We start from the raw sequence: 25,613 nt of genomic DNA, 5'->3' as shown, positions 1-25,613 counted from the left end.
CGTGGCAAGCCCCAGGATTCCTTTAACGGAATTCCCTTCAGCGCAATGGGAGGGGCAGGCACAGCCTATCCTGACCCCTCCACCACCAGCATATTATAACCAATGCCTAACCGCAACCTTACAAGTTGTGACGAATTGCTGAGTAGTAGACAAAAACCAAATGGCACAGCCAATCACCAAATGGCAAAATTCCTACTAGGCCCCTGCGCCAAGGCAGACGACCCCATGACAGGCAAAGCAAGGTCAACCAGAAAAGAGGGCGGGCGGGCGGGTGATCCGATGCACTCTGCAAATAGAAAGAGAAACCAGAGTGCACCAATATTTAAAGACTATGGTCCCACCCACCCAATTTGCAACATACAATTTGCCCCAGCAACCCGGTTATCCAATCACAATGCCAGGCAACAACTATTAACCTGCCTGGCAACAAGAGGCGTGGCCCGGTGGCCCACATCGCAACACGTGCTCTCATTTGTTGGAGAACACGCTTTGTAGTCCTCATGATTGCGGGGGTCAGTTGGGAAGTATGGGGACAGAAAAATGAGGAAACCATGGTGTTCAGTCTGCTAGAGGCATATGAAAGACTTTGGTGCATTCATATTTTCAAAGGTAAAGGACCTTAAAACACCCAGAGCGAAAGGCACGATAGATATATGCAGCATACAAAATCTTTATCCGCATTTTGGAAACTTGTTTGTTTTGTTTATCTGTTTGCTAGGCATTTGGACACCCCATAACCAAATTTGACAGGAACAATTGGATGCCATTTTGAATCAAAATGGTGGACAGAACCTTTCAAAAACCTCAGTTTTCAGGGGTTCTTGGAATTCTGGAGCAGCAGTCTGGGTAGTAAAAAAGAAAGAAAACAATACAAATACAGAGCAGATCACCTGGTGCAGACTTACCGTTCAAACAGAGCTGGAAGATCTCAGTCAGTAAGAGGACTCATTAAAACATTTGGCCTGGCACAAAGAAGATTAGGGACACACATGAGAGGTGCCTTCCAATATCTGAGGGGCTGCCATGTAGAATATGGCGCAAACATATTGCTCCAGAAGGGAGGGTTAGATTGAAGAGGTGGAAATTGCAGATGAAGTAAAAACATCAAGTTAACATTAAGAGAAACATCCCAGTGGCTTTTCGACTGTGGAACAGGCTGTTTCTCCTGCAAGAATGTCTAAATAGGGTAAAGTGAAGTGTATCATATATTAATATGGACTTTGCTGTGTTTAAGAACTGAAGAAACCACCCAAAACCATCTGATGGGTACCAGGGCTTTATTAACGTTTCACTGAATACAAATAAACTCAGTTGTCGCCGTTGTCTTTACATTAAATACACATTCTTTTAATAAAAATCCACATTTGCTATACAGAACTGTAGGCGCGTTTTTTTGTTTTTAAAAAATGCAACGTTTACTAAAGCACCCAGATTCTGAAAGAATGAGAAAATCAGGTGCAGCCGTGTGAACCTTTGGTACACATTTGCAATTTGAGCCAACTTAACACATCCACAATTCTCATCCAAATAAAATCCAGTCACTCTGATGCTTTGAGCATGTTTTCTTGGAGAAAGAAGGGAAATAAGGGGTTAAGGGATTAATGCTGTCCTGTCAGGGAAAAAAAATCCATTTGGATTTTCTTGTTGACAATAATTAGTACTGCGCGGTGCAATTTCTGGTCTGTTGACTGCAATAAACTGATGATGGTGTCAATCATTATATCCCCAACCCAGCTACAGTTCATTGCAGCTGCGTCCCATTGAATGCAATAATCCAGTCACAAGATGTGCAACTGACACTTTCAATGCAGCACTTGGCCTAATGCATTTAGCTGGAAGCAAATCTCAATAGGACTTACTCCCAAAGTTCTTGTACATACAACATGTCTTTAACTTGGGCAGGACCAATGTTCTTAATGGCAATGCATGGTGGTTTAGCAGGTATTTCTGCCTGTAATAGTCCCATCGTTTTCAAGCATCAGCTATGCTGGCTGAGACTGGTGAGACTGGAATCCAACCATGGAAAAGTCCTGCTTTGGAAACGGCAGCTCAGTCAGTAGAGCGTGAGACTCTTAATCTCAAGGTTGTGGCTTCAAGCCTCACGTTGGGCAGAGGGTTGCACTAGATGTCCCTTGTGGTCCCTTCCAACTCTACAATTCCTTGATTCTATCATCAAAAGCATGGCAGCACCATCTAATTTCCTGCTTATGAAGCAGACCCATTTAAGGACCAGGCCACCACCCTGCATGAACTAAGACTTCCTTAAGGTCACTGAAAGCAAGGGTACCTGACTAGGTGCGGGAATGGGGCTTCAATCTGCAGCTTACAGTTGTGGTCAGCCATTGTGGTGGTGGTTAATTCCATGCCAGGGCATCCCTTTATTTCCATATGTTTCTAATAGCTGGGGAGAAGATTACCTGGCACTCGTGCACAGCCCCACACAAAGTACTTACCTTGTGACAACTGCTGCCACCTACCGAAATTTGAATTAGCCTCAATGAACGCTTTCACAGTAGGACTCATCTTGTTTCTGTGATTGTAAGGTGTTTTTAATGTTGTATTCTAATTGTTGTAACCCACTCTGGGACCTTAGGGTGAAGTTTGGGCAATAAATGAAGATGATGATGATGATAATGATTTGCAAATAAGAATGACATTATCTTCAGTTGAATTTTGGTAGCAGGACTATATTTACCCCTAATTCGAGAAGTGGGTTTTCAAAAAATAGAAGGTGCACTACAAGCCTACACTCAGAAGTAAATCTCGGAGTCTTCTCCCATGTGAATATGCACAGGATTGTAATCTTATCCTAGTCATGTCTACTTAGAAGTAGATGTTTATAGAGAAGCAAGCCCCACTGTGTTGAGTAAGTGAATTTAGGATTATAGTCTGAATCAATTTTTCTCCCTGTGAAAGAAACACCAAACTCATTTTTCACTTCTGCTCAGAACTTCAGTGAAATGGCTGGCCAACTGACTTTCACTCCCACCCATTCCAGACTTGATAACATTGGGTGGGGGGCAGTTGGCACTAAAATGTTGCTAGAGTACTTGAATTAGGTAAAAAGAAGTTAGTGCATACTGTGGGATACCCAGTGTTACTTAGAGTAAACCCACTGAAATCAATGAAGTGGTCTATTGATTTTAAATGGGTCTACTTTGTATATGACTTGGTTGGTTATCACCCACTAAAGGAGGGGCATGGGTCCAATGAGGAAGACAGAACACCAGTGTTTGATATGTGTCAGAATGAAAACTGCTTCCTTTTTTGTTTGGTGATTGCCTTCATTGTTTGTGACAAATGCACCATCTGAATTATTTAAAGAGGTTGTGTGAATTGGCCATATAAATTAGAGTGGAAGTAATTTTTTTCATTCAATTTGAAATTTGGCAAATCCCCCCCTATCTATAATAGCTATAATATTCAGAACATTGAAGAACAAACCTAGCATAGTGTAGGCATGTATTTATGTTTGTTTTAAAATATTATATCCCAAGTTTCAGGAATAAAACTAGAATTTTTGGTATCTGACTTTGGTTTCAGAGTCACAAAACCTGCCCTCCCTCTCTCCTTCCCAGGTTTGAAACCTGGCAGTGAAACACAGATTATGATGAATTTCAGATTTAATTATCATGAAACCTGCAAATCAATCCTTGCAAATTCATTCCATTGTAAGATTTGTGGTTGTATATTTGACATTGTTTTGTTTTGTTTTTTTAAAAAAGCAAACATTCATTTTTCTTAAATCTTTACAATTAAAACTTGCGTACTAAGAAGGAAAGCAACCGAACCCTAGGAGTGAGATCTAGCGAGCTTCAAGAGGTCCATACACTCAATGGTTTTTAAAGAAGCCTTTCTATTAAAGAGCTCTCTGGATCTCAGCCCAAATACATTAATCCTCAAGCACACATGAAACTTCAAGATTTCACAAGCTGGAACATTTGTAGCGTTAAGGAAGATAACACAACTACCCTTTTCATTGAGGCTGAAGTTGCTAATTCTCATATATTGTACAACGTAGTACACACCCCACACCCCTGAACACATACATACACACAAACACAAACGTGAAAACTTACAGGAACACTGGCACAATTTCAAAATTATGAGCTGGGGGAAGAAGGAATCACTGAACTCTTAACAAATTGGTAATCAATACATTTTACAGAGTATACAGCGCATTTTATCTTTCTCTCTTTTTTTGTCGGCAGGTAAACTGGGACAGTTCAGAACAATGTAAACACAGAAGCTACTGCAGAGTTATGCCACACATATTGTATAATACACAATTAGCTTTTGCTTCACTGTAAAAGAAGCTAGACTAGTTATTGGCTGAGCTCTTACGGTCCACACAAAGGACAGCGTTCAGGCAGCTGGGCTTGTCCCTCCAGGTGTCCTATTTGAAATAAAGTACACTGAAGCTGTTCTGTAAAGCAGACTGACAATCCATCTTCAGAATTGCTTGCTCTAAGGCTGTGTATACACTCCTGATTTTACTCTGCACTCAGTCTGCTCCCATTGCTGGTTGGGGAAGCAGTGTACACATGATCCTTATCTACCTTGTCATTTCTAACAACATACTGTGTTTTGAGCCATTCTCCCCCAAACCAGCTTCAATCTACATTGAGAAGAAGAATGTCTGACAGCGTTCTAAACTGGTAATGTGTGCATAGCCTAAGGCAGAAATGGAGAACCTGTGGTCCTCTTGATGTTGTCAGGAGTCAGTCAGCCCTGACATTGGGTTGATGGGATGTCTGGGGCTGATGGGAGCCAGAGTCTGACAACATCTGGAGGGCCAAAGGTTCCCCAAGCCCTCTTCTAAGGTGCACAATAGGCAGCTGTGTTTTGTTGTCCTACAACACCAGAAGGGGATATTTATGAACATTCCACTGAACCAGTAAAAAAAAAAACACAACCACACTGGATTTGAATGGGTGTTAAAATGGAAATACAGGATTCAGCCAAACACAACCACACAGAGAGATACCCATCCCTAAACATATTAGCTTTAGCCAGTGCTTCTTTTCTAGAAAAAGAGGTACTGGAACTCACCATGAACGCCTCCCTTGTTCTCTTACAATGGCAATGGCGCCAACCTAAGAGGTGCCGGAACTGAATTCCGACAAGTTCCAGCTGGCTTTAGCTATGCGCAACACCTGGGTGCAGATTCCTAATTCGCATCCGATGGTGTCTCAACGTAGATATTGGATATGCATGACAATGTGGATGGAGAAATCCATCCAGTTGTACGTTTGGTAGCATATCTGCGTCAGCAACTGTTACGGAAGTCTGCTTATGCTCCTGTGTTGGATCAGAATAATTCTTGCTTCTGGAAAGTTTGTTCCCAATAGTTTTTTAAACAACAACAACAACTGATTCCCCTCCCCCATCACTTCTTTCCATGAAAAATTGGTGTCAGATGTTGGTGAGATGTTTCATACGCTCCATTCAGCAGACAATGTTGGATGATTAGCCATCTTTGAACATTTGACAATATTAGCCCATAGATGTTCAGCGTCTAGTCTCTCTTGTCGTCATTAACCTAAGGCCAAGGTTTTCTCAGACTATGGTTTGGGGAGCCATGGGATTCCTTGGAAGTTTATCAGGGGTTCCTCAAAAGACTAGTCATGGTGGACTTGGGGAAACTCCCCTTTGGCAGCTTTCCCACCAGCTCCACAACTGATATTTGCTTGCAGTGCATGAGCCCCGGGGAATTCTGGGCACTATCCATTCATATACGGACTAGGATACTCTCTACTGTCACACTATTGGTCTGTCTTTCCCAGTAATTGGACTGACAGAGGCTCTGCAGAGTTTGAGGCAAAGATTTCTACCAACCCTTCTGATCCCCATAACTTGGGACTGGGGGAACCTGTGACCCTGCAGATGTTGTTGGACTCTGACTCCTGCCAGTGCCAAGAAGCATAGTCTGTGGCCATGCCTGCTTTTGCCAGAGATGCCAGAGACTAAGATTGGAACGTTGTGCATGCAAATCCTGTGCTTTGCCACTGACCAATGGTACCACCCAATACTCCATCACACAAATGAGTTTGGACAGGTGGGAATAGAAGCAAGATCTGGGGATATTACTCAAAGAAGGATCCTCAGGGAGGGAAGAAACTTGGGATCTTGCTAGCCTAAAGCACAATTTGCTGAATATGGGAATATTGCACACCCATTACTGTTGTCCTAGCAGAAATGGAGGTGCAGTTAAGGCTGAACTTTGGAGCAGAAATCTAGGGTCCCCTTCAGCGGAATGAGAAGTAGGACCCCCAGATGACAATTTGAAATAAGTGGAATAATATGTCTTACCCCACTAAACAACTTCCCTGTAAAACCACTAAGCTGAGAGTCTAGAATTACAGCTAACATTTCACCACTGAGTGGAACAATCCAAGTGACCTGGAGATTTTCCAGTCACAGTGAAGCAAGGGAGGGGAGACTTAAAAGAGGAAAAGGGATGAGATTATAGAGTAATGTGAGATACAGAGGTGAAGAAGTATAAATAGTTGAAGTGGGGCTATGATTGTGAAAGATCTGATTTTATGTATGGTGTCCACAGTCTAAGAAGACCTGTGACAGGGCAACAACTGGTAGATAAGCTAGGCTGTTTCTCAAGTTTCTCTGAAAATTCAAATAAATTATCAGACCTCTTCTTCATGTTCTGTTATGAGGTCTTATGATGATTTCAGGTACTTATCATGTGTTCTCTCTTTTGGGGGGGTTAAAAAAAGAGGTGCTGGTATATATTGATAAAAGTACCATAGGTGCCAGCCCAAATTGGCTGCCATGGGCCACAAAAGAAGTACTGGTACTTCTACCAGTGAGTACTATGAGGGAAAATGCCCGAGGGGGGGGGTACCTATCTTCCAACTGTATCGCTGAATTATAGGATATGTTTATGTGTTTATGTGTGAGGGACTTCCTCACATGGTCAAGTATGTAAACATTTTGGATATTCCTTTAAGAACAACATGGGGCAATCTTCCTTTGTAACTTTCTCTAGAACAGTGGTTCTCTCCATCCTCATGGACCACTTATTGTTTTTTCTGCCTGTTGTAGCAACTGTAATGTGTGGTGCTACTTGCTGTAGCTTTTAAATTGTATTTTTTATTACTTCTTTTGTTTCTTTTGTTTCTTCTATATTGCAGCTTATAGTACTATAATTTGAATTCCATAGAATGCAAACTGTAGTACAATAAAATCCAATATAAGGAATAAAAGAAGAAACAAAAACGCAATTAAAATTCAGTACCAGTATTTAATGGGATAGGTGTGCCTTCTCCCATCTTGAACCACAAATCCACAGACATGCTGCAGACTACCTGAATGAAGCTCATGGACCACATTTTGTAAACTCCTGCTTTAGAAGGAATAGCTTTTCATCATTCATTCAGACAAGGAAAGCTTATTTTAGCTTAACAAGTGGGACTTGCAACAGAACGCTGCAGCATGGAGTGCTTCCATTCAAAATTCCAGTCATGCCCTTTCCCTGGATACTCCATTGCATTCCTACTCCCCAAAGGCGGTTAATGCATTTTATAACTAACTAACTAAAGTGACAAATCAATATAATGATTTTTTTTTAATTGACTTCTCAGGAAGCCATGGTTCCAAATGGTAATGTAGAGTCACCCTCTAAAACTGCATAATGAAACTCTGTGCATAAGTCTATGACAGGCCTTCTGCCCCTCACAGGAGAAGACAGAATTAGACTCACAATGGGGAACTTCTTTTAAAAGCAATAGCAACAACATATTTGAAATGTTTAAAAATTTCAGGAAATCTGCACGTTATTAGGCATTGTAACTGCAACTGTTAACTTTTGACTGATCTTTTCTTTATGATGCCATATTCTTCCCTCCCACCTGAGTTCAACAAACCTGATGCCACCAATTTCTGAAACATTTATATATATATATATGGAGCACCTGGATAAGACTATACAATGTTCTTGTTCAGCAGCAGAATTACTAAAGACAATGAGAATCTACTGCACAGACAAAGGGCAGTTCATGAACGCCAGTTACAAGTTAAGCATAGCGAATGATCCTCAATATGGCCAAAACCACATGTGGTTGTTGGAGAAATATTTATGAATGGCTTTCTTGAATAAGATAACTGTGTAAATGAAACCTGGTTGGGTTTCATGAGACACAAGCTAATCAATGTCAAGAAATGATCAGACCAAGTAGAAAAACAACAACCCATTTTCTTTCTCTCCCCCCCTCATCCTTTCTAAGTCCTCAGCATGTCCAAAAGAAAAGAATAATATTCAGCATGTGCTTGCAAAATCTGTGCCACAAGATTACAACCTAACACAACTAAGGGAGATAAGTTCCACTTTAGAGCATGTCGGACACATTACGGTACTATCAAGTCGTATCAGCTTCGCCTTCAGCCAAGATGTAGTTCAGTTTTATGATCGTGCTGATAAAATCGCCAAGTTCTACAAAGTCCGCAGTGACAATGTTGACACCACTTTCGCCCGGTGTCTGAGTCTGGACCCACTGCATCATGGCGGGGAGAGCTCTGGGGAGGAAGAAGAGAAAAAAATTACCCACCATTGAAAGCATCAAATGTGCAGGGACATAAGAAGACGTCTTACATTGAGTCAAACCATCAGCCCATCTAGCTAAGTGTTATCTACAATGACCAGCATTGGCTTCCCATGGTTTTAGACATGGTGACAACTCTTGTCAATGTTGTTGGGCTCCAACACCCATTAATGTACCTCAAGATGCTGGGCGGAGGAGAGAGAGAGAGAGAGAGAGAGAGAGAGAGAGAGAGAGAGAGGATTTTATTCTCAGCATCCTGAGAAATGTTCTTTTTTGTTTTCTGTTTCATTTAGGATGCTCTCTGGGTTTTGATGTTCTGACTGAAGTTCAGAAACATCAGGAGGGCCAACGGTTCCCCACCCTGATGGACCAGGTCTCAAAAATAAATAAAAATGGAGGTAGCAAATACAATTGGAAAACTTGCAGCAGAGAATCCAACTTAACAAAAGTCTACTTCATTTAATTCTCCTCAAGAGGAGAAGTTCACAGGTAGGAAAGTATATTTTTCCTTCCACAGATAATCTTAAAATTCAAATCACAACCAAAATCTGAACCATTTTAATGAAAATATTCCATATGTACATGGCAACGAGAAGAAAAAAAACCAAGTCGGTGTTTTCCCTGGGCTGGAGGTGGTGTGTCTTGTTTAAGGATGGACAAATTTGTTTAAGGACGTATAGATCCATTAGTTTGGGTTTCTCAGTTTCTCAAACATAAATTAAATTCTTCACATTCCTGCAGCAATTAAAAAAAAAGAAAGAAACCAAACACCTCATGTAAATGTGTTAACATTTTACTGCAAATTTCTGCCAATAAACTACATTTTGTATTCAATTTTACACATAATTGCTATCAATTTTCACTATTATGCGTTTTAAAAGTCATTTCCACTAATATGTGCATGTTCTGTACACATTCCCCTAATATGTGCATTTTTATTTGGCTGGAGAACCGCATCGCAAAATTTGGAGAAGGGTGAATTTCAAAAGACAGATGTGTTTTGGTTCACATATTGGCTTGAGAAGTGAGAATTAGGTGGTTCCTTATTAGAATTCAAACAAAATCAAATTTGTCCCTTGTCCCTTGTCTTGTTTACCATTCCTTGTAATTCCCAGTGCCTCCATCCCTGTAATTGGCCTCATTAAGCAGTTTATTCAGCGAAAGCACAGCCCATGTGGCATGGCAGATACCCACATGGCTGAATGCTCTTAGAAACATAAAACAGCTACATTATACACCCTGACATTAGCAATAAACACCTTCTGGTTAGCTGTTAAAAAAGAGGGGGAGAGGGGGAGAGATAGTGGATTATGTATCTGGCCCAATGTGTTTCTCTTTCCCAATACAAAAACCTGCAGGTAGCCAAGGCCTTTGGAGAGTCAGAGAAAGCTCTGTCCATCACAGTGTGGTGTAGTGGTTCAGAGCAGTGGACTCGTAATCTGGTGAACCGGGTTCGATTCCCCGCTCCTCCACATGCAACTGCTGGGTGACCTTGGGCCAGTCACAATTCTCTGAAGTCTCTCAGCCTCACTCACCTCACAGAGTGTTTGTTGTGGGGGAGGAACAAAAGGAGATTGTTAGCCACTTTGAGACTCCTTAGGGTAGTGATAAAGCGGAAAATCAAATCCAAACTCTTCTTCATCATCATCCCTGTAATGTTCCTAATGAATCCACAAGTTTGCATCAAAATATCCACCCACCCCAAGCGCCAGTACCAGTTTTCCTCTCGGGATAAATAACAGGGCTGTGGTTCCAATGCTACAGAGTGGCCCTGATCTGTCCCAAGACAATCTGGAGCTTAGAGTATGCAGATCTGAGTCTCGATGCAATTTGGGGGCTGTCAGGGAACTGCCATCGGAGCAACCCCTAGAACCATTACAGGGGCCTTGGGCAGTCATGGGGTAGAGGGACAGGGAGAAGGAGACAAATGTTTTCTTCTCCCCCCTGGACCACTTAAACATGGTGAAACATGCAGTTGCAGGGGGAGAGGAGAAACACACAGGTTGACTGCAAATCTCCTTCTCCCTCTCCTCATCACAATCACCCCCAGCTCTTTTGACATTCTTCCAGGTAAACTTGACGTGACCCAGGCCAGTCTTGGGCTGCCTCAACCCAATCTGGATAAATCCAGGGTTGCCCCAAATTAGCCCACTCCAGTTCAGGATCTGAGAACCAGCCAGATCCAGTACATAGCCCTAGTAAGTAACACCTATCAGTAGGGAGATTCAGATCAGTGCCATGGCAGGCCAAGTGTTACGTCTCCTGTCCCCTTACACTGTGGCCTTGGCCTGGATTGGGTGACCCAGTGTCATGGACTGGCTGGATGCTGAGGAGGGGTGGGAGGCACCAGCAGGGGGACCCCTAAGGGAAGAAGGCTCAGAGCCAGCGAACTGGTGGTGGGACAGTGATGAGTGAGAAGAGGGAGCAGACTAGGAGGAGGATGAGTCAGAAGCCGAAGACGCAAGAGGGTCTAGTGAGCAGGAAGAGGCTGGGAGAGCAGTCCAGAAGCAGAGGCAGAAGCAGAGGCTGAATTGAGCTGGGGCAGAGAAGCAGAGAGGAGGCAGGCCACTGAAGAAGCCTGGGATGTTCTTGGGTTACGACTCCCATCCAGCATGGCCAGTGGTCAGGCATGATGGGAGCTGTAGTCCAACAATATCTGGAGGGCTACCACTATATTATGCTGTTTGCTTATCTCTCAGCCTGGTCTTTGCAACCAGAGAGAGGAATTCAGCATAGTGCTAGCAGACTGCCCTTCTGCTTGCCTGGTGGAATGACCTGACCTCTCTCCCCCCTGCATACTGCTCAGGGGATCTTCTGCCCCCCTCCCGAAGCCTATGTGAGAGATGCAGGGGGCATGGGGGGAAGAGGGAGAGGGGGGCATTGTGTTAGTGGAAGTGCTTGCACAGGCTTCCACTGGCTGAGCTTGTTTGTTGTATCCCACCAAGAAACACAAGTCCTCCAAGTCGGTGGTGGTTCCTTATTAAAAGGAGCTGATCACATGGGGGCGAGGAATGGGGGAAGTAATCAGCTCATGGTTGTTGCCAAGAAACTACCGGGTAGTGATCAATCATATTAAAATGTTCATCCAGCCTCAAAATGTTAAACTGTGCCATCTGATTGAATATGCTTCCAAATTTTATCCAGCAATTGGAGAGTGCTGAATTATAGATAAGCATTTCAGCAGAATGAATTCCACGGCTGCCGAGCGGCAATTTAGAAAAGCTGAATTCATAAATTTGTAAAAGTTACTTCCACTTGTTTCCAATGAGCCTGATGCCTATAAGAATGAAGCACTTCCATGGCTGAGATCAGCAAAGAATCTATGTCAGGGACAGGGAAGCTGTGGCATTCAAGAATTTGTTGGACTACAATTCCCATAATCCTGATATTGGCCAAGCTGGATGGGGCTGATGGGTGGTGAAGTCCAACATCATCATCCATGTCACCAAGAAGCTACTTGCACATTACTTTCCAATGTCCTGTTTTGTAATGGAGTGGGGTCTTTCCCAAAAGCAACAGACCCAAACTATGTACCCGCTCCTCCAGATCAGCCAGCCCCCCAACCATCTGGTCTAGGGAACCACTCATTAACAGTGCCCAAGTCTTTGTTGGCTCTCATCCAGTCCATTACTGAGGCAAGACAACAGTCCAGCACATCCACTGCCTCACCCACAGATGTAAAGGGGAAGAAGAGCTGTGGGTCATCAGCAAATTGCCAACAGTGAACTCCAAAACTTTGGATAAACCCACCCAGTCATTTCATGCAGATGTTAGACAGCATAGGGGATAAAATCAAACCCCAAGGAACCCCAAATTGAAGGCTCCACAGGGCTGAAGAACACTCCCCAAACAACACTCCCTGGAAGTGAACATCCAGGCAGGACAGCAACCACCTCAGAGCCACCCACCTTTAATTCAGACACCCGCTCAAGAAGGATGCCATGGTCAACGGTATCAAAAGCTGTTGAGAGGTTGAGGAGAATTAACAGAAGAAGAGGAGGAGGAGGAGTTTGGATTTGATATCCCGCTTTATCACTACTCGAAGGGGTCGCAAAGCGGCTAACATTCTCCTTTCCCTTCCTCCCCCACAACAAAAATTCTGTGAGGTGAGTGGGGCTGAGAGACTTCAAAGAAGTGTGTCTAGCCCAAGGTCACCCAGCAGCTGCATGTGGAGGAGCAAGGAATCAAACCCGGTTCACCAGATTACAAGTCTACCGCTCTTAACCACTACACCACATTGGCTCCACACAGGGACACATTTCCCTTGTCGCTCCCCAACAGAAGTCATCACACAGCACAACCAAAGCAGTTGGAGGGCTGGTGAACTTCAGGCCCAGGGACCAAAGTGGCCCTCAGGATTCTCTCTAGGCCATGCCCTCCCCAGTCCACACCCCTTCTCAGGACACACCTATCACCGACTCTGCTCCAGACCCCCCTGAAGAGCTTTTTACAGGCTGGAATGTGCCTTTGACCTGTGATCACAGCTCCTGCTGCTTGGATGCAGGATGAAGATGTATGTGTGGGTTGAAACCACATCCACTTTTAGCTCCTGCCCCACATACCCCTGGCTTGTGTCCACAATTTTGCAGCCCCCAAACAGGAAAGTGTTCCCTGCCCCTGTCTTATAGTAACTGGCCTGTGTTCTCCATGACTAAAGAAGAGTCGTATTATTAATGTTGTTAATTTTAATGACAGCTGAACATTTAGACGCGCGGTAGTGTCGCTGGAAGGGTCCGGGCCAGGAGTACGTCTAGTTACACATGAGGGAAATGGTTGGCTTTTGCAGGAAGCTTCAAAACACACCAAAGGTTTAACGAAGGATGGCTAGCTGCCTAGTCATCGAGGTCTGTTGTGTTTCCCAGACAGATGGGCTGCCAAGGCATACCTTCTGTTACAGTCAGCCAGTCTCACGGGAGACCACAAAGAGCCTGACTCTGTGGTGTCTATTCCCATCGACCTTCTTTGGTGACAAGATAAACCCTCTGTTCAAACTCCCACAGGCGTGAGGGAGAGGCGTTGGAGGCGACATTGCATTTGCATGCTGTTGTGAAAAACCCTGCACTCCTGCTACAGATACCCTTCCCACCATTTATATTTCCCGGCTGAGGAATTCGCCTTCCTCTCCCATACGGAGTCTCAGCCCCTCTTTTAATTGGATCCTTTGAACTGGCCTCTGCTATAGTAGAGAGATCGCATCAAAAGCCTCCTTGCTGGCTGACTATATTTAAGGCCAGCAAGTCCTAGAATTCCATGTGGAGCAATTACGGTAATTTCTGTCAATTTATTGGGCTGATGTGGTTCGGTAGACGCCGACAAGAGCCAGCTAGCACCGTGGGCCTCGGGACGGAGGTCATTTGACACTGCTACCCAGACTTATTAAAAAAGTTATTTAACTGCCTTGCTGTTAGATAATTCATCCATTGTAAGAGGTTGTAACAAGCATTATACGCTATTCATATTCAGGGAGTATTCAGAGGATGATTTAATGAAGGTGGCATTTATTTTTCCTCTAAGCCCCACATAAAGGTTGCAGCATCTGGGACTCTTTAGTTTAGGGAAAAGGCAAGTCAGTGGTATAAGGGGAGATTATGAAGATTTGCATTTAAACCAACCTGGACTCTGAAATCATGATCTGAGGCCCTTCTTCAGCGCCCCCTGCACAAACGGTCCAGAGCAGGGGTTGGCAAAGTTTTTGTGGCTTGGGCCGGTTCACGGTCCTGCAGACGCCATGGTGGGCCAGAGTGCGCATGCCCAAACGCTATTTCCGGCACTCCTTACAGCACGGAGGAGGCGTGCACAGCTTCCCATTGGCTGCAGGAGCTCCCTGCAGCCAATGGGAAGCCGGCCAGTGTTGCAGAAGGCGGTCCCCTCTCTGCTCTGCGCCGGTTTAGCGTGGCACATGGGAGCTGACCAAGCAGGCGGTGGGGGTCCCCGAGAGGGCGGCAGGGGTCCATGGGCTGGTTAAATGGCCCCCATGGGCCACTTGTGGCCCATGGGCCTTAGGTTGCTGGCCCCTGGTCCAGAGGTTGACAACATGAGAACAACAACTTTCCTGCTCTGTTTGTAGAATGCTTGCCTGGCGCCTTCACTACATAACTTTAGGCCCCAGGCAGAAACCTTCCTCTGTAATCAGGCATTTCACTGATTAAACATGCTATGGTCTTTTAAATGTGTTTGTGGGAGGGAGGTTAGTGTTGGGTTGTTGTTGTTGTTGTTGTTGTTATATGTATTTTCTGTTTTCATTTTGTATTTTTATGCTGTAAACCACCCTGTGATCGTCTGATGAAGAGCTGAATATGAACTTAATTAATAATTAAAATGTGGACTGAATTGAATTTGTCCCCTAGCCCTCCATGCCATTTTTCCTTGTCAGTCATGAGGAAATGTTCATCAAATTTGCCCACTCTAACTTTAAAGGTATGTTATAGATTAGGGAGGGACCCCCCCCAACCCTATAAATTAATAAATGGTAGGAATTTGGTTATATGGGATGCAAAGGGAGAAATACAAGCTGCATATGAATCCCTGAGTTAGCTTATGCAAAATGACCTGGCGAAGCGAGGGTCGTTGAGAGCCATTGGCAATGCAAGGGAACTGTCCTTTCCCCCCTTGCCCTGAGGTATGAGACAGTGGTCTGGAAGGTTGCCAGGATAACTGGGTACAAGGTGACAGGAAAAGAGAGTTTTTAGCGGGGTGTTCTGTGAAGGAGGAGGAGGAAGAAAGACAGGGATCCATCTTGGGCAGGCTGGCTGAAGGCTGGCTAGGAGAGATGCCTTGGACTCCATGGCTGCACTGCTGTGGGGGACAAGCTCCTCTTGAAATGACCATGCTGTAAGACCTGGACTCCCTCCATGGAGACTGAAGGTCTAAATAGTGAATAAACCATATTTCTTAAAGATACAACAGTCTCTGAAGTCTCGGTTCTCCAAAGGAACACAGACCCTGGGTGAGTGCGTGGACCCTTCTGGAATCTTGCAGGTATGGCACCCAGCTTTTGTAACAGCACCATGATTGCACATTTCCCCACTTTTCTAATATATAAGGGAACATAAAGGCAGGTGTATGATCCTCACACAAGTCTATGTGACCTACCTATGCAACACAAGATTCCTTACAGCTCCTACCCCATCACAAAGGCTGTTTGTTGATGCTGAATTTCCAGCACCAATGCCTGTGGCAGTTGTGTATCCACTGGAGATTACCCAAGAAAATACTGACCAGGCTTACCCTCTGTCTCCGCTTATGATATCCGACAAGAACACGGCTGGAGGTAATTCAACTCCAGGCAATTACAATAGCCCTGATCTGCCCTTTCTGTACACAGCATATGTTATCTCCTTAAATAAAACCACATCAAACAGGCAGCGTTTTCTCTGCAGCAGGAGCCGGTAATGAATTGATACATCCCAGCGCTGCTGGATGCATTTCCCCGATGGAATATTCAGCGAGTGTAACCAAGAGTAGGAGCCAAAGTGACATGGTTAACCATGCAGCTGTGAAATGGAGCACTGATGTGAGAATCCAGGAAAGTGAAACTAGCTAGCTCAGGGACCGAGGCATACATGTCACTGAGCAATCAAGAGCTACATAAAGAAACAGCAGGGGGACGAATGATGAGACAAGTGACATGAATGGAGAAAGGGAGAGCCAAGGTAGCCTAGATTTTACCCAGGGACAATGGTGCAGCAAAAAAAAAAAACCTTAAGGTGGCTCAAGGCATTTCTTCAGTGCTATAAATCTGGTTCTTTGCAATGTAAGAACCAATCTTGAAGCAATTAAGAAATCCCTTGAGACACCTTAAGTTTCTTTGTTGGGCCATTGCCACTGGGTAAAATCTAGCTAGCTTGTTTTTGCTAGAGCCGATGGGTTAAAACAGCTCTTTTCTGATTATGCTTAGACATGCTGGTATCCTTGTTGTTGTTGTTTAGTTATTTAGTCATGTCCAACTCTTCATGACCCCTTGGGCCAGAGCACGCCAGGCACTCCTGTCTTCCACTGCCTCCTGCAGTTTGTTCAAACTCATGTTTGTATCTTCGAGAACACTGTCCAACCATCTCATCCTCTGTCGTACCCTTCTCCTTGTGCCCCCAATCTTTCCCAATATCAGGGTCTTTTCCAGGGAGTCTACCTCTTCTCATGAGGTAGCCAAAGTACTGGAGCCTCAGCTTCAGGATCTGTCCTTCCAGTGAGCACTCAGGGCTGATTTCCTTAAGAATGGATAGGTTTGATCTTCTTGCAGTCCATGGGACTCTCAAAAGTCTCCTCCAGCACCATAATTCAAAAGCATTAATTCTTTGGCAGTATCCTTAGATACTTGGAAAAATAAGTTCCCCTGGGCAGGTCACCTTTTTAGCACACCCTTGCCCTCCATATGTTTCTGACTTGAACTCCCATCAGTCAGAAAGTTTTTATCTTGTAAAAAGTCACCACCAACTTGGCAACAATTTTGCATGAACCCAGCCTCGCAGGCTGAAAGCTGGTACTATTTAGCACACAAAAGAAACAAATTCAACAAATCAGATTTTCTCCTCGTGGCAAAACTGGCCTGACCTAAATATATAAAATACTGCTAATGCAATCTGCTGCCCTGCCTCCATTTTGCATATTTCATTTATAGATACTATAGCATTTGTAAACTTGGGAAGTTGGATAAGAGCATAGATCTCTCCACTCTCTCAGAGATCATTACTGATAATGCTCAGTAAAAAAAATGGCTAGATTTAATACATGCTTGCACCCCATTGCAGCTGAAAAATAACACTAAAAAGTATAATCAGCACAGATTTTCTTCAAGACAGCTAGAAATGGGAATGACCCGGGTTAGATTAATCTTTGTGATCTCTGGAAGGACACCTTCCTACATTGTACAGCAAAATAATTATTGTTATGCCACAGCAGCTACAAAGTAAAATACATGATTGAGACACCATAAGTGATTCTCTTAGCAATCATATCTAAAAGGTTCTAATGTAGGAAATAGGCAATCCAATCTAAAGTTTCCAGATGGAGATCATGAACATAGCTCCCCCATGAAAATAACGCCAACAGTGACCTCCCCCCCCCCCCGAAGTAAGGTATAACTAGCAAAAAAAAGAGGCAGCCTTTGAAAATAAGGAACCCACTGTGGCAATCCCACATTAAGGAGCTGTTGTGAATTTATAGGTGGATTCCAGATTGTGTTGATCTTGGGCGTTTAATTCTTCACAACATGCATTACTGCAATTGTCTTAAAGCTCTTGAGGCGAAACACTCCTCTCTGATGAAGCTCAGTAAACAAAGGATGGACCTGGCAGATCTCCAAGGCTCCAAACTGCTCATCACCAATCAGTTTTGCTTCAGTCCTTAAAGCCACTTTATCAAGCAGTAATATATTCTACATGACAGTTGCTTAGCTACCAGAACTCTAATTTAGATGGCTCTACAATTTTAAAATCTCCCCAAAGGTCAAAGCCCATTGTATGCTCCATCCTTCGGTCACATTAAACACATCTTTACATCCGCCTCTTCCTCGTTCATTCCAGACCCCTCCAAGTGTCCCTGTTTTTCAGGAACAGCCCTGGATTTACAGAAGACCATCCTGGTTTCTGATTTGATCTTAGAATGTCCTGATTTTCCTTAGGACGTCCATAATTTCTTCAGAGAAATATTGGAGGTTATGGAGCTACACAACCCCAAGCCAAGGAGATAAGTATCACTATACAATGGTACCTTGGGTTAAGAACTTAATTCATCCTGGAGGTCCATTCTTAACCTGAAACTGTTCTTAACCTGAAACACCACTTTAGCTAATGGGGCCTCCTGCTGGAGCCCGATTTCTGTTCTCATCGTGAAGCAAAGTTCTTAACCCGAGGTAATATTTCTGGGTTAGCAGAGTCTGTAACCTGAAACGTCTGTAACCTGAAGCGTATGTAACCCGAGGTACCACTGTACAACCTTTGGAAGACATCTGAAGGCAGCCATGCATAGGGAAGTTTTTAATTTTTTTTAATGTTTTTATATATGTTGGAAGCTGCCCAGAATGGCTGGGGCAACCCAGTCAGATGGGCAGGGTATAAATAATAAAATTATTATTATTATTATGGGATAGGACGCCCCATTTTCATCAGAGAAATGCTGGAGGATATGTCATTCTTTTACCAGCTCAAATCATGAATTCTAGGGGAAGTGTCATTATAGCAGCTTGTGCATCTGTTTCGGACCAAGCGTAATGTGTCTTCCCAAGCCCAAAGTTATTCCATCTCCATTACAAACTCCTCCTAGACCTCCTTTTATTTTTTTCACTATAAAATTTGACTTCCGACAGTCAAGTGGGAATGCACAGGGCCTAACACTGAATTTGCCTGCCTTGCAAGGAAAGTACAATCAAATCGGAATAATGGCTCTTAAAGGAACAAAAACATCACCGCCTGTAATAATAATAATAATAATAATAATAATGATGATGATGATGATGATGATGAAATCACTGTGTTTTATCCTACTGCTCAAAATGAAGTCTGCATCTTTTTCCAGCCGCAAAGAATCATGGAAAGTGCTTTACAAACATTAATGAATTTAGCCTCACAAATCCTCAATGAGGAATTATAATAATTTTCACAGGGAAGAAAATGAGAAGTGAATCGAAGGCTCCAGAAATATTTCATGAGCTACTGAGAGGCAAATGCAGTGAGGCAAAATGTGAGTCTCTGTCTTGCCTGCTTTTTATTGATTTGCTAATAAAATGACTGGTGTCATGGTGGGTGGGATGTATGTGGTCATGAACTGTGCTCCGGTGTGAGACTGGATGGAACAGGGGAGTTGCTGAGAGGATGGAATGTGTTAAGGTAAGAGGCAGGAGGAGTCTGCAGAGAGACAGGAAGTTGGGGAAGAAGCAGTTCCAGTTTGCCAGTTAACATGTTGTTGTTGTTTAGTCGTTTAGTTGTGTCTGACTCTTCGTGACCCCATGGACCAGAGCATGCCAGGCCCTCCTGTCTTCCACTGCCTCCCGCAGTTTAGTCAAACTCACGTTAGTAGCTTCGAGAACACCGTCCAACCATCTCGCCCTCTGTCCTCTGTCGTCCCCTTCTCCTTGTGCCCTCCATCTTTCCCAACACCTCAGCTTCACGATCTGTCTCAGCTTCACGATCTGTCCTTCCAGTGAGCACTCAGGGCCGATTTCCTTAAGAATGGATAGGTTTGATCTTCTTACAGTCCATGGGACCCTCAGGAGTCTCCTCCAGCACCATAATTCAAAAGCATCAATTCTTTGGCGATCAGCCTTCTTTGTGGTCCAGCTCTCACTTCCATACATCATTACTGGGGAAGCCAGTTAACATACCCTCCAACATTTCTCCAATGACAATAGGAAAAGCGGGACATTCCAGGATAAAATCAGAAATGGGGACGACCTCTGTAAATCCAGTTAAAGGAGTTGATTGATCTGGAATTAGGGCAGAGAGTGGGGGGTCACTTATCAGGAACAGGTCTAGCAGATGTGCTCTGCTGCTTTGAACATTTTGAACCTGGAGGGCACCAGGTTTGCGAAGTCTTCTTCCAGGCGCTACAGGACTCTGTTGTTTTTCTTGCAATAGACTTGGGTTGTGAAGCTGAAACACAGTTAGCTGAGGCTAAGGCTCATAAAACTCATTGGGACTTCTGAGTAGATATAGGCCAACATTCACAGCATACATATAAAGCACTATGACCCCCACGTTAAACTTTCATGGCTACCTCCACAGGATTCTGGGAACTGTAGTTTGTTAAGGGTGCTGAGAGTTGTTAGGAGGCCCCTACTCCCCTCAAAGAGACACAGTTCCCAGAGTTCCCTGTGAAGAAGAATTAATTGCTAAACTATTCAGGAAACTATAGCTGGGGGGGGGTAATAGGCATCTCCTGACAATTCTCAACACCCTTAACAAACCACAGCTCCCATAATTCTTTGGGAGAAGCTGAGACTGCTTAAAGCACTTTAAATGTATGGTGTATATGTGTGGCCATACCATACGTTTGTAAAAGTGTAAAGATGAAGGAAACCAACATTCACAAGATTCACCCAGCCCTGTTAGAGACTTTGACTCCATAATCCATGCCATCTCTCAATTCTTGAAAATTACTCCTCAAAATCCCACTTTTTCTAAAGTCTAGGTTTGGGCCAGGCAAAATCTTAGTGGCAGTCGCAGCCACACTATTGCTGGCCTAGAGCTATTCCCACCTGCTTCCACAATGGTGATGACTCCTGATACTTCACATTTAATTCCTGCCTCTGCTCCAAGCAACTCAGGATAGATAGCTAGTGTGGAATTCTCTTCATTTTATCCCCAGCACCCAAAACCCTAGAAGGTTAGTGGGGGCTTTGTGGCCAAGTGGAACAACTCTAAGTTCCTTTAACTCACTGGCTCAGTTAGAGCCATCATTACTTAATCCTCGTCACCAACTCTAAAAATACAGCTGTACCCTGGAGCAGCTAACACAAAGAGATGTAAGAACCTTTGAAGATAAAAACCAGTGCATACAAAAGTTACAAAATCTGGGCCAGAGAGCAGATACCTCTGGAGAGAGATCATCTCTGCCTGTTCTTGTAAGAAGGCTCCAACATATCCGGGAGGCATTTGGAGCAGTGTCCTGAGGACTGAAGTCAAGAGCTGGGAAAACCCATGGTAGGGCTGCCATATTCCGAAAAGTGAAAACCAGGACACCTCCAAAGTTGAGCTTACAAAAAAAACCACCCAAAATAATACAATTTTTCGATTGACTTGCCTAAGATCCAGTAGAAAGCAATGGGGGAAATTTATAACTTATCTTAAAGGCCACTGTAAACAGTTAAAATCGTTAGTAGGATTGGAATATCACTTGTAGTTTAATGATGAATTTAGGATACAATGGAGAGATAAAGATCTGGATTGTTATAAAAGATGCAGGAGGAAATGATTAACAGTGGGACCCACAAAGGGTAGGGGGGAAGTCCAAGAGATTCTTTGTTGTTTGTTGTAAGTTGTATAGGTGACTGCAAAATTTCAATCTGAGAAACTAAAAAAACTCAAATTTCTGAAAAAAAGTAAGATCCAGGAGAAAGCGCCACCTTTCGGAAATTGTCCACCCCCCACCCCTAGATGTCAATTCCACCTTTGAAATCCCGGTAATGTCCAGGAAAATCTGTGGGAACAAGTACCGTATTTTTCGCCCCATAGGACGCACCGCCCTTTTTTTTGGGGGGGGGAATAAAGAAAAGAAATTATTTCCCCCCCAGGCATGGGGCTGGCACGGGGGAAGCCTGAGCTTCCCCTGACCCCAGCCCCCAGAACAGCCTGCTATCCGCAAGCCTAGGGAGCCGCGCCGGTCTTTGAAATGCAGCTCTGAAATGCAGGCAGCTCTGCGCAACCCTCGGGAGCCCGGCGCGGCTTCACGCTGGGCTCTGGAGGGTTGCGCAGAGCTGCGCGGAGCCCGGGAATGCAGGCAGCTCTGAGCAACCTTCGGGAGCCCAGCGCGGCTTCGCGCCGGGCTCACTAGGGTTGCGCAGAGCTTCCTGAAGCCTGTATTCACAGCATGGGATGAACACACATTTCCCCTTCATTTTTGGAGGGGGAAAAGTGTGTCCTATAGGGCAAAAAATAAGGTAAGTGCTTTCGATTTTTTCATGCCTTTCAGAATGGGGTTTTTCTACTTTCAGAATGGAGTTTTCCTCCTGAGTTCAGGCCCCTAGGCTCACCCCTCTGACTTGGTTGGAGCTGTGTTGACTTCCCAGGCAGGCACAGCTATGTACCTATTGGAGGTACATAGGTGAAGCCAGGCCAGCTCATTTGGCCAGGTCTCAGTTCTGCACAGCAGGTCAGAGCTCCCTCATTCATTAGGTGGCTTCCTTTGGACAGAACCAGCGTTCATCAACAGCTCCACCAGACTGGGGAAGGGGAGGGGCGTTGACCAATGCTCATCCCAAATTATGAAACGTTACAAAGTGAGGGCCTCAATGTACCTGGAACTCCATCTTGCCCCTGGGAGTTTTAGGGTGTGCGTGTGTGTGTGAAACTTTGTTGGTTAGATTTATGGAGGATCCCTTTAAACGAATTAAGAGCGTAAGAACTACTAGCAGCTTTTATTTTCAATAATGGCCTCATCAGATCCCCTTTAGAACTGAAAAGCTGAACACACAACTGGCTGCTGTTTATCCTCCAGCCTCTGGTTCCAGCCAATGGGGCTGCTGAATTTGTAAAAGGGAGAAGAAAGGCAAAGAACAGGATGGAAAGGGAGGGGAAAGAACAGCAGGATCATTATGAGTTTGGCACAAGCTGCCTGCTAGTCAAAGAAGCTTGGCATGTACACCCTGTACAGGCGAACACGCGAAGTCTGAAGTTGCCGCAAGCCTTCCAGGTTCCTTAAAAAAACTGAAAATGACAAAATAACAGGCAAGCGCCCACGTGGTCTTCTCATTTACCCACCCATGCCTACCGCTGCTGGATACAACAGTAATCCAGGTTGGAGTTGTGAATTCAGAAAAGAGTTTCAAGGAACCTGACATTATTACATGCCCCACCTTCCTTTAGACACCAGGGACTAGCTGCTTCTGGTATCAAGCAGCAGAGTTCTTCAGTGAACATTATCAGCCAGAAGCAGACATGATGTATTTGCTATTGAGCTGTGTTTTAGGGGAGGCCTGCAGACTCCTTTCGCTTTTATCTGGATTACAACGGCGCTGCCTTATTGTACATTTGCTGTGTTGCTTGAGGGAAGGGGGCTGGGGAGGAGAGCAGAGCCATTTTTCATTCTGAGGAGGACAGATGAACTGCGCCCTTGTAATTCCCGTCTGCATTAGAGAAATAGCTTTGTGGCAGGTGAGACGGTGTTTGTGCGTCAATGCACGGCGTCAGCACAAGCTGCTTTGTTGTGGGCATGCACTCATGCGCCACATCAGTGAACTCATCAGTCTTCAAAGACCTTATGGCTGGCTGCATATATTTCCGGCCTCCAGTGGAACATCTCCTCCTGAAGAATTAACATTTGGAGGGTTAGGGTCTCCAAAAGTGTGTGTGTGTGTGTGTGTGTGTGTATACGTATACATATACACATACACATATATACATATAAACATACACACACACACACATATATATACATATAAAGGTAAAGGGACCCCTGACCATTAGGTCCAGTCATGACCGACTCTGGGGTTGCAATACTCATCTCGCTTTATTGGCCGAGGGAGCCGGCGTACAGATTCTGGGTCATGTGGCCAGCATGACTAAGCTGCTTCTGGCAAACCAGATCAGTGCACGGAAACGGCGTTTACTTTCCCGCCAGAACGGTACCTATTTATCTACTTGCACTTTGACGTGCTTTCGAACAGCTAGGTTAGCAGGAGCAGGGACCGAGCAATGGGAGATCACCCTGTCTCGGGGATTCGAACCATTGCAAAGCCTAGGCTCTGTTGCGCGGGTGGCGCAACCCACGGCGCCACCCGCGTCCCTACATATACATATACACATACACATATACATATGTACACACACACATATATATACATATACATATACACATATATGAGTCAGATCACCCAATTAAGGAAATTGGAGCTGATTAATTGTATGCATTTTAATCAATGCATCCATTGTTTATTTGTATCTGCACAAATTTATGCATGCTTTTAACAGTAATTTAGAACGGGTTATGGAACCTGGAGCTTCCAGATATGACTGGAAGACAACTTCCATCATTTGAGGCTGATGAGAGTTGAAATCTACTGATTCCCCACCCCTATTTTAAAAGCGGGGGGGGGGGAGCATCGTTCCTTTGTTAGATGGTGCATGCTGTGTTTCATAGCAGACAACATCTTAGAAGAGTCATTTCCATCTGTAACACAATATCAGTTTAAAAGATATATATTTTTTATAAAGGTGCTCATTATAAACACATAAAGCAATAAACCCATGAATATATTCATTCTACTGAACCGGGGGGAAGGAGACAAGCCAGTTTCACTTTTTCTTTAAATGTGAAAAAAAATAACCATAGGTGAACAGAAAGGGGTGAGATATGTTTTTAACTGGACTCAAATTTACAGCTTTTGGGGAATGGGGTGGGGGTGGGGAGAAAGGGGTAGTGAGGGTGGAGAGAGTTAAAACCTGAAATATCAGTTACTCCAAAGCAAGTCAGGTCCAGGTCCAGGTCTTCAGATAACCGTTACACAAATATTCATTAGGATTTGTAATGCACGCATTAGCAGTAAGATCAAATTTCAGACTGAAAACATACAATTAAGTGATACAATGAAACCCTCTAAGGCTTAGATGTTTTGCAACCCAAGCTAGACAGCTGAACTTTGATCATTGCCCTATTTTCTTTGAATAATATTTCAAGTGGGAAAGAGCAAAGAAGGAAACTAATCCCCCATGGTAAGAAAAAACTAATCCCTCCGACAACCTTTGTATGAATGGAAATATATTTCAAGCTATTTTCCCAAGAGAAGATGCAGAGATGGGTTTTGCACTACTTGAATAATCAGGTTCAAAGTAGTCCTTGAAGTGAATTGTTTCAATGAAAAAATTAATTACTCCTAAAACAAAGAAAAAGAAAACAAGAAAAGTGTTTTGAAAATAAATCCCCTTTGACAGAATTAAAGCATGTGGTAAGACGCATCCCTTGAGATGTATCTACACTTAGAAAATAAATCAGTTTAATAATGATTCCTTCTCTTTGGGGAACTCTGGGAATTGTAGTTCTGTGTCAAGGGCTAAGGAGCTCTAACAGAGAAATCTCAACATCCTCACCAAACTACATTTTCCAGGATTCTTTGGGTGAAAGCTTCTGACGTGATATATAATATAAACAATATAAATTTCTGAAGTTGGACGCCCTTTAGCTCTCATCATTTCATTGTGGCTTGCAACTTAATACAGGAATAAAAACTATTGGGAAGAATTGTTTTTGGAAATAAATTGGTATTCTTCCCCGTCTCAACTTCAGGCAAGAAAATGTCATGGATTAGCTCTGCCTTGGTGCAAGAGAACACTGTGTTTTGTTTTGTTTTGTTTTGTTTTGTTTTGTTTGTTTTGTTTTTTATGCTCAGTCCCCACTTCCCTTTCTCAT

At 43.9% G+C, this 25,613-nt stretch overlaps 1 protein-coding gene across 1 annotated transcript in view; it reads right to left on the bottom strand.

The window, feature by feature from the left end:
* Positions 1-1,260: 1,260 nt before the first annotated feature.
* The window catches only part of PLCXD3 (phosphatidylinositol specific phospholipase C X domain containing 3), a 77,319-nt gene continuing 52,966 nt past the window's right edge, over positions 1,261-25,613 (bottom strand). The window contains exon 3 of the mRNA XM_083703670.1: positions 1,261-8,532. Coding sequence (XP_083559796.1) covers positions 8,376-8,532 — 157 coding nt within the window. The 3' untranslated portion in view covers positions 1,261-8,375. The remainder of the gene's footprint in view (positions 8,533-25,613) is intronic.

The sequence above is a fragment of the Podarcis gaigeae genome, assembly GCF_964106915.1.
Source record: "Podarcis gaigeae genome assembly, chromosome: 11".
In the NCBI taxonomy this organism is placed as follows: Eukaryota; Metazoa; Chordata; class Lepidosauria; order Squamata; family Lacertidae; genus Podarcis; species Podarcis gaigeae.
This window is presented reverse-complemented; position numbering and strand designations above follow the sequence as displayed.